Raw genomic sequence first — 10,027 nt, 5'->3', positions numbered from 1 at the left:
GACATCAGGGTTGGCGCAGTGTGCTAAAGCAGTGAGTAAAACACATTTAGGGAGGAATCTTCTAATGTTAACATGCATGAAACCAAGGCTTTTACGGTTACAGAAGTCAACAAATGAGAGCGCCTGGGGACACACAGGGCCTGGTTTAACCTCTACATCACCCGAGGAACAGAGGAGGAGTAGGATGCGGGTACGGCTAAAGGCTATCAATACCGGTCGTCTAGTGCGTTGGGGACAGAGAATAAAAGGAGCAGATTTCTGGCCGTTGTATGATAGTTTCAGGGCATAATGTACAGACAGGGGTATGGTAGGGTGCGGGTACAGTGGAGGTAAACCTAGGCATTGAATGACGATAAGAGAGGTTGCATCTCTGGACGCACTAGTTATGCTGGGTGAGGTCACCGCATGAGTGGGAGATGGGACAAAATAGGTATCTGAGGCATGTTGAGTGGGACTAGGGGCTCCACAGTACAAAAAACTATGATAACTACCCTAAACAACAGTATACAAGGCATATTGACATTAGAGAGAGCCATAAAGCGAGGCATAAAGCAATCACAAGTGTTGATTGGGAGAGATAGCTAAGACAACAACGGGTAAGACAACAACAGCTAATCAGCTAAGTCAACAACAACAGGTAAAATGGCGATGAATGGGCAGAGAGGATCAGTTAACTACACAGCCTGAGTTCGAGGCTGGGGCCAACAGATAAACAAAATAAACAAAATGGAGTACCGTGATTAATGAACAGTCCAGCAGGCATCAGCTATGTAGCCAAGTGATCATAGGGTCCAGTGAACAGCAATAGATGAAACAGGGAAGCCGCTAGGTAGTCGTTACTTTGCTAGCAAGCGGGAGACACAGCGTTTATAGAGCTAGCAGACTGGGACTAGCAGAAACGTCTTCACCGGCGTCCGGTAAAGGCCGATTGAGGGCACATTGGACGGAATTACGTCAGCAGACCAGTCGTGATAGATCAGTCGGAGCTCCGTGTCGACAAAGGGTCCAGGCTAATTGGCAAAAGAGGTTTGTAGCTGGAGTAATTTTGTTTGCTAAAAGGGAGATGTGTCTGGCTCGAGGATAACTGGTGCTAGCTTCAGGACAAGGGCGTTAGCCACTATAACCACTCGGTAGCAACTAGATAGCTGTGATGATCCGATGCAAAGGTCCAGAGCTCACAGCAGGAATCCGGTGATGTAGTGTATTCTAGTTGTGTTAGTGAAGAGTCTGCGAGGCATCAGCTGTGTAGCCGAGTGATCATAGGGTCCACTGAGCAGGCCGGGAAATGGTTCTGGCTCAAGGCTAGCTTTGGGGCTGTGCCGCTCAGTAGCAGCTAGCTAGCTGCGATGATCAGGAGTAATGGTCCATGGCTTATGGCAGGAATCCGGTGTTGTAGTGGAGGAAAGCAGTCCGGTATGCTCAGGATTGATATCGCACTGTGCAGACTGGCAAGTATTATCCAGGCTAAAAGAGGCTGGTGTCTGAGCTAAAGGTAAAGGCCACTAGCAGTGGCTAACAATTACTAAATAGATAGTAGCTAATTAGCTGGTTAGCTGCTGATGGCTAGCCTCTGATGGAGGTTCTAGCTATAAGGTCTAAAAATAGCAGATCCGTATCACATTGGGTGAGGCGGGTTGCCGGAAGGTATATTTAATTTAAAAAATGGAAAAAGAGATTGAAATATATACAAAAAAAGTATATACATTTACAACGACAAACAACGTCTGCACTGCTACTCCATCTTGGACTGTTTTGTTGCTTCAATATATCCACATAATTTTCCTGCCTCATGATGCCATCTATTTTGTGAAGTGCACCAGTCCATCCTGCAGTAAAGCACCCCCACAACATGATGCTGCCATCCCGGTGCTTCAAGCCTCCCCCTTTTCCCTCCAAACATAACGATCGTCATTATGGCCAAACAGTTCTATTTTTGTTTCATCAGACCAGAGGACATTTCTCCAAAAAGTACGATCTTTGTCCCCATGTGCAGTTGCAAACCGTAGTCTGGCTTTTTTATGGCGGTTTTGGAGCAGTGGCTTCTTCCATGCTGAGCGGCCTTTCAGGTTATGTCGATATAGAACTCGTTTTACTGTGGATATAGATACTTTTGTACCTGTTTCCCCCAGCATCTTCACAAGGTCCTTTGTTGTTGTTCTGGGATTGATTTGCACCAAAGTACGTTCATCTCTAGGAGACAGAATGCATCTCCTTCCTGAGCGGTATGGCGGCTGCGTGGTCCCATGGTGTTTATACTTGCGTACTATTGCTTGGTAGGCCTTGAAATACATCCACAGGTACACCTCCATGACTGAAATTATGTCAATTAGCCTATCAGAAGCTTCTAAAGCCATGACATCATTTTATGGAATTTTACAGCTGTTTAAAGGCACAGTCAACTTAGTGTATGTAAACTTCTGACCCACTGGACTTGTGATACAGTGAATTATAAGTGAAACAATCTGTCTGTAAACAATTGTTGGAAAAATTACTTGCGTCATGCACAAAGTAGATGTCCTAACCGACTTGCCAAAACTATAGTTTGTTAACCAGAAATTTGTGGAGTGTTTGAAAAACAAGTTTTAATGACTCCAACCTAAGTCTATGTAAATTTCGACTTCAACTGTATAAGTTATCCTGTACGAGCATATGTGCCGAATACATTACGATGTTACAGGTGTCAAGCTTATGGGCATGTGGCAGCAGTGTGTAGGATGTAGGGTCCAAGGTGTTATAAATGTGCAGAAGGGCATGAGACAAAGGAATATGTAGTATTGGGGAAAGTGGTGGAATGTGTTAATTGTAGGGGTGCCCATGGAGCGTGCGAGAGAGGCAGGTTGAGGTTTCCAGGGTTAGAGTAGTGCAGAAGTTGTCTTTTGCTGCGGCAGTGAAGAAAGTAGAGGAAGATGGGTTAAGGGGGAGGAGTGGTGAGAGTAGTTGAGATATACCAGTACAGAGGAATAGGAAAAAATGTGATATAAGTTTCAGTAAGTTTGGATTTTTAGCATTTATAGCAATGGTTATCAACTGTACTGCAGGGATGGAACGGAAGTCACAGAAAATTGAGGTTGTGGTGGCAGCTGCAGAGAGGTATTTGGGTGTGCAAGACTTGACATCAGAAGAGTTACAGGGTGTGTTAAGTGGTGATGTCCCATCCTTTCAGGATGATGGCATGAGGTAGCAATGAATACATTTAATTAGTGGAGTAGGGTGGTGTTAATAAAATTGTATATAATGTTGAAATGAGTGAGTGTAGTGTTAGATGGTAGGGTATTTATTTAGTGCATTTTTATTTTTCAATCAAAGTATAAGGGAGTTGTACTCCAGTCTAGTAGGTGGCGGTAATGCATCAAATTGGATGCCAACCACCGTTAATAGAAGAAGAAGTAAAGGTTGAGTAAGTTGTTTTTGAACATTGCAGGATGCATTATTTACCAACAACTGCTGCAAATCTACCAAAAACTACATCACATTTTGAAGTTGACTTTCCTTGCTTTGTCTATTTAAAGAATCTTGGATCTAGCAAAGAGGTTTTCTGGTTCGGAGTAGTGATGTGCAGTTCGTGAATGATTCATTCTTTTTGAATTACTCTTTTTACAGACTTGATAGTCATAATGAGTTTTTCAGAGTGACTCATTGATTTTAGGGGTTCGACGTGCTGGCTGCAATGAATCCTACAGAAGGATTAACATGCGCACCTCATGCTCATCGTCTCTGGAGACGTGCTCTGACTACTGTCTATCATACACTACATGACTAAAGGTATGTGGAGACCTGCTCGTCAAACATCTCATTCCAAAACCATGGGCCTTAATATGGAGTTGGTCCCCCCTTTGCTGCTCTAACAGCCTCCACTCTTCTGGGAAGTCTTTCATTAGATGCTGGAACATTGCTGCAGGGACTTGCTTCCATTCAGCCACAAGAGCATTAGTGAGGTCGGGCACTGCTGTTGGGCTGTTAGGCTTGGCTCGCAGTCGCCGTTTCAATTCATCCCAAAGCGTTTCAATGTGGTTGAGGTCAGGACTCTGTGCAGGCCAGTCAATTTCTCCCACATCGATCTCAACAAATAATTTCTATATGGACCTCGCTTTGTGCATAGGGGCATTGTCATGCTGAAACAGGAAAGGGCCTTCCCCAAACTATTGCCACAAAGTTGGAAGCACAGAATCATCTAGAATGTCATTGTATGCAGTAGCGTTAAGATTTCTCTTTAAGGGAACTAAGGGGCCTAGCACAAACCATGAAAAACAGCCCCAGACCATTATTCGTCCTCCACCAAACTTTACATTTGTCACTTAGCATTCGGGCAGGTAGCATTGTCCTGGCATCCACCAAACCCAGATTTGTTAGTCGGGCAGCCAGATGGTGAAGCGTGATTCATCTCCCTCACGGCAGTCAATGAATTGCATTCCGCCAAGAGTGTTCACAATCTAGTCCGGTTGCAGCCGCAACTAGACCTCATTTTAAAGGTATCAATAAATTATCTTATTTGTATGCCTAGCAATCACAAATGTACATTGTTTGTGCCAGTATGGGGTCCTGCGTTCTCTGGGAATACGGGAATCAAATTAACAAAATTTGTCTAAAGATTTGTTTTTTGACTGAATGAATTAAAAAGATCTGAGTCAGTAAAAATGGCCAAATTTCCCATCACTAGTTTAGAGTGCAGTATTTATTTAGCTTAGTTTGCTAGCAAGTATCTCACACTGGCTTCAGCCACGGCCCAAGGGGGGAGCAGGCCTGCCAGGGCAAGTCCAGGGAGGTTGCCTAGGAACACGTGCCTTGGCACGGAGGCAACTTCAGTATATAGTGCAACAAGTTCTAATGATTCTACGCTAGATTCAGCTAAAATGGCTTTGAAAAAAATAAGATATCCGCTAACTGGAAGAAGAATCTAAAAACATAACTACATTATGATATTCACTTATAAACTATTTACATTTAATAAAAATGCAGGTACATTTGTGGATGAAAGTCCTATTTCTCCTTTAAGATCTTTTAAAACAGAACGCATTAAATGTAAAGTGCCATTATGAGTTGGTTTACAGATCTGCTGCTGTGTCAACGGTTGAAACCTCCCTAAGTGGCAGCGCAGCATAACCATAGCTCCTCCCCCAATGCATTGCTCTCATTTAAAACAATTGATTTGGCTTCATAATTATATTGTTAAAATTTAGATTTTTTTTTATGTATGTGGCTGGGTCATAGGTAAGGGCATGTATTTCTCAAACTTGTTATCGATGAGAATTTCTCCTAAGCGGCAAGATTTTTTGACATTTCTCAGAATCATGAAATTTAATTTCAACCTGTTTTCATAATGGAATAATGCCTGAGTGTAAGAAGAGTTATATACAGTATACAGTATATGCCTGGTTTTTGAGTGCTCCAACACCTGTTTACCATTTGTCCTTTTCCTGGTTAAGCCCTATCATTAGATTCCTGTCATTTTTGTTAAGCAGCCCTCCTACTTCTTTTGTTTGCTTAAGCGTGAAGGCCTATACCTGAATTCTATACAGAATATTTGCCTCTTGAGCCAAAAAGCTCCCCTAAATGGACAAAAACATTGTCAAATAATTACATAAGTACATAAGCAGAAGGTTGTATTGCAAACGTTTTGTAGCATTAAACTAAGGATTAATCATGCAGTCAAGCCAACAATCAAGTCAACATTTGAGGTAAACATTAGCAACAAAACATCCATTTGTAGGAATTTGTCAAAGTAATTCACAAATGTTTAAAGGTTACAAACAGTCAGGATAGCTGTTGTAAGCTTATTAGATAAACACCAAAGACCTCTGTGTGAGCTATTTTTTCATGTTACCCTATTTCAATTGTTTGTGCGATTCAGTCCTCTGTTTCTGAAGAAAGTGTTGATGGCACTGCAGGATAACTCCGTCAAAAGCATTTATGGATAAGTCCCTAAAGACCAAGACATCCAGCACAAAGCCAGAGTTAAACCAGCAGAGTGCAGATTACAAAAGGCTGAAATGCGTACCATTAGCCGGCTTAACAGCATTGGAAAGAAGATTAGCTGGTTGCAGTAACACTGAACTGCTATCTATGTAAATGGGATCATCCTTATCATCCAGGTTTTTCTGCACGGAAAGAAGATTACGTTCAGGGACTGTGTCTTATATACATGTGCAGGTGTGTGTGGTTGTATGAGAGGACTTGTGTGTTGAGGAAATTACTTGACATCTTTCATTTGAGGGTGGGGCACTGTGATATCACTCTTAAGGCCTTATAAAAGTCCACTTAGTTCCCCAACAGGACATGCGATCAACCTTCGAGCTCCTGAGGTAGACACCAGGCAATTAACGCATTTTGAATTACTTTTTCTCCTTTTAATGGAATAGATCTTTGTAGTTATAAGACCTTGGTAGTGGGGAAACAAATTATATTAAAACAAATTGGTTATCAAATAAAATGAACACAATGAGGTCGAATGCTCGCCCCGTGGAGCTCCAGGAGGGATTCTACATCCCTATCGCACTGGATACCAACAACATCACTTCACTCAGCCCCTTCCTGGTTCCTCAGGACCACCTGGCGGGCAGTGCTATCTTCTATGGCATGTCATTTTTCATGTTCTTTCTATTTGTTGCCGGCACTGCTATCAACGTCCTTACCATCGTGTGTACTATCCAGTTCAAGAAGCTGCGATCCCATCTCAACTACATTCTGGTGAACTTGGCAATAGCTAACCTGCTGGTGTCCATGTTTGGATCCTCCACCGCCAGCTTGTCCTTTGGCTACAGATACTTTATCATGGGATCGGTTGCATGCCAGATTGAGGGATTTACAGCTACTCTTGGCGGTAAGAAAAATATATAGACTACAAATACTACAACTATGAGCACAATTGCATCTGAACATCTTTTTTATTGTCTATTAATATACAAGCTTAATATGTACAATTTGAAATTAATGTATTGGTGTCACACATTTCTTTTCATTTAGTCATTTCACATCTATTTTGACAGTTTGTATGCTTCAATCCTTTGGTAAATTGATCATCTGTAGCAGTGCTTTAGCAATTCCTCATAGTAAAAAGGATATTCACATCTCCCTATAAACCATTCATGTATGTGCTTTTATTTTCTGTGTCATTGCAGGTATGGTGAGCTTATGGTCTCTCTCAGTAGTGGCGTTTGAAAGATGGTTGGTTATTTGTAAGCCAGTCGGTAACTTTCAATTCAAGAGCACACATGCAATAATTGGCTGTGCAATCACTTGGGTGTTTGGGTTGGCTGCCAGTCTTCCCCCTCTGTTTGGCTGGAGTAGGTCAGTGTCATTTTCACTCCTATCTCTCTGTCTCTTTCTCTCTCTGTGTGTACAAACACCTCACATACGCAAGTTCGCACACACACACACAAATAATTTTGGTTTGTACATGTGATACAACACTTGTGCAACACTGTTCCTGAATTTGAAGGTGAGGACTGTGATCCATTCTCTTCCCAGATACATTCCAGAAGGTCTCCAGTGCTCCTGTGGACCAGACTGGTACACCACAAACAACAAATACAACAATGAGTCCTATGTCATGTTCCTCTTCTTCTTCTGCTTCGGAGTCCCATTCAGTGTCATTGTTTTCTGCTATGCCCAGCTGCTCTTCATGATGAAGGCGGTATGTGCAAGTTACACATAGGAAGAGATTCTTTGAATTAGTTGCTACGTGATAACATGGGCATTGTTAATCACTGGGAAACAATACATAGAAAACAATGTAGTCACAGAAGTTTTTTTTGGCAAGTTTATTGTCATAAAGTAGCACATATTTAGTTACAATACAAGGATTAACATAACATATAATATGGTAATCTAAGTAATGACGAGTGGAATTAGCAAAATGTATACGAAAAAGCCTACATGAAAAAGGGTAAATGGTTCAAAGGAAAGGTAGGAAAATAAACATTTCAAAAACACTAACCACCATCTTAATGAATCAACCTAGCGACATTCTAGATTGAGAACATGCTTTCTTCTGCTTATTTTGGAATCTATCCATGTCATAGTGATTATTAGTGGAAGCCTTTGGGATGAGATACAGACATCAGTAGGCTGTTACTACAGCACTGGAATCATGCCCTCTTTAACTCCCCGCACAGGCTGCCGCGGCACAGGCAGACTCTGCCTCCACCCAGAAGGCAGAGAAGGAGGTCACCAAGATGGTGGTGGTGATGGTGGTGGGCTTCCTAGTGTGCTGGATGCCCTACGCCTCCTTTGCTGTCTGGGTTGTACAAAACCGCGGTGCACCCTTTGATCTCAGATTGGCCACCATACCTTCCTGTTTCTCCAAGGCCTCCACAGTCTACAACCCTCTCATTTATGTCTTCATGAATAAGCTGGTATGTTTATAGTTTTTAAGTGTCTTGTGGAAGAGTATTCACTGGAACAATTAACAGGTTGAATGGTTACCTTAATACCGTAAATAATTTTTCCTTATTTAGTCACATGATCGTTTTCATATGATAATTTTCCCCATCAGTGATTGTCTTCCTCCTCACTTTCAGTTCCGCTCATGCATGATGAATTTGCTGGGATTGAAGTCCGGGGATGATGAGGAAGCATCATCAACATCCTCAGTCACTCAAGTGTCTTCTGCTGGTTAAAGAGGGCATCTCTATTTTTATTTTACTTGCTAAACTGTTGCTACTGTATGATCATTTGTATATTGTAAATAATATTGAATGTGCACTAAACAGGACGTTTTGTCCTTGAAGGTGTTGTCAAAAATATGTGGTATGATAATCTTATAAGAGTAGCTATAACAATTTAACTGCATTAAAGAGAGATGAGAATAAATGCACACAAAAAAAAGCTAATTTACTGGTTTGGGTGTTTGTGTCGCTATACTCACTTTAAATAGAGTGCATTATGATGCATTGCTTCAACGTGGTTCAAAACAAGACAATAAAACACAAAAGGTACATTTTCAATGTTTAAGTGGGCAAATACACTTTACATAGGTCTATAAGTTGGTAGCCAGAAAATTAGTATTACAATTTGGACTTCAGTAGCAGCACAGCAGTTCTAAATAGTTGCCAACAATCTTGAATTCATATATCATCATATACATCATATCATACAGTAAATAAAAAAAGGTGCTATCTAGAACCTTAAATGGATCTTCAGCTCTCCCCTAGGATAACCCTTTGAAGAACCCTTCTTGGTTCCAGGTAGAACCCTTTTGGGTTCCATGTAGAACCCTTTCGACAGAGGGCTCTACATGGAACCCTAAAGGTGTATACCTGGAACCAAAAAGGGGTTTCCTATAGGGATAGCCAAAGAGACATTTTTTTTCTACGAATGTACTATATAATGCATAGTGTAATGTGACTATATTTATACACATGATATGTTCCACAATCCTACAATGTCAAATTTTTTCAGGGAGCATGTTTCACAATACTGCACTAAGACTAAGACACAAGTGTTGAAAAATAAAAGGGTATTGATAGCAATTGTAATTTCCTGAAGCCTATTATTTACAATCATATGGCTTAGACTAGTAAGGCTACTTCTGAACTGAACTTAATGCTACATAGAACATGGAGATAAACAGGATTTATGGTGAGAAAACTGGGGAAGCCCATCGAACATATGTTGACAGTTTAACACAAATTTATTGGATTCTAATTATCTGTTTCACCAAAGTCTACAATCTCATTGGATTACATAACGAGTCCATGTTTGTGAACATTAGAAAAAGTTTAAGTTTAAGTTTAAACTTTTTCTTCGTCTCAAAAGCCAATTCAAATCGTTGAAGTACAGTAGATGCACGTGATCAAACGTTACACGTTAGCTTTTCCCATTAGATAACCTGACACATTTAGCCCTATGCTAACCTGCACAGCTGGCCGTGATTATATCCCCGTGACAAATTCCATATGAGAAAATTATATTTGATGATTTAGTTGGACGTGATCAAAGAGATAGAGGACCCTAGTGCCCAAAAACCTGTTTTAGCATGGGCGGCGCCATTGAGGACTTTCACCATGTTTTAAGTTGTCAACTGGGTGGG

The 10,027-nt window shown here is 41.2% G+C and overlaps 1 protein-coding gene across 1 annotated transcript; it reads left to right on the top strand.

Annotated features, from left to right (window-relative positions):
- The first annotated feature begins 6,426 nt into the window (after positions 1-6,426).
- opn1sw2 (opsin 1 (cone pigments), short-wave-sensitive 2) lies at positions 6,427-8,615 on the top strand. The gene is made up of 5 exons (XM_039009413.1): positions 6,427-6,817; positions 7,116-7,284; positions 7,465-7,630; positions 8,112-8,351; positions 8,517-8,615. Exons 1-5 carry the CDS (start codon positions 6,427-6,429, stop codon positions 8,613-8,615), a joined length of 1,065 nt encoding a protein of 354 aa, XP_038865341.1.
- Positions 8,616-10,027: the final 1,412 nt, after the last annotated feature.

This window comes from Salvelinus namaycush, chromosome 2 (genome assembly GCF_016432855.1).
Source record: "Salvelinus namaycush isolate Seneca chromosome 2, SaNama_1.0, whole genome shotgun sequence".
Lineage (NCBI taxonomy): Eukaryota > Metazoa > Chordata > Actinopteri > Salmoniformes > Salmonidae > Salvelinus > Salvelinus namaycush.
Note: the sequence above shows the minus strand (reverse complement) of the source record. Positions and strands in the feature narration are given on the sequence as shown.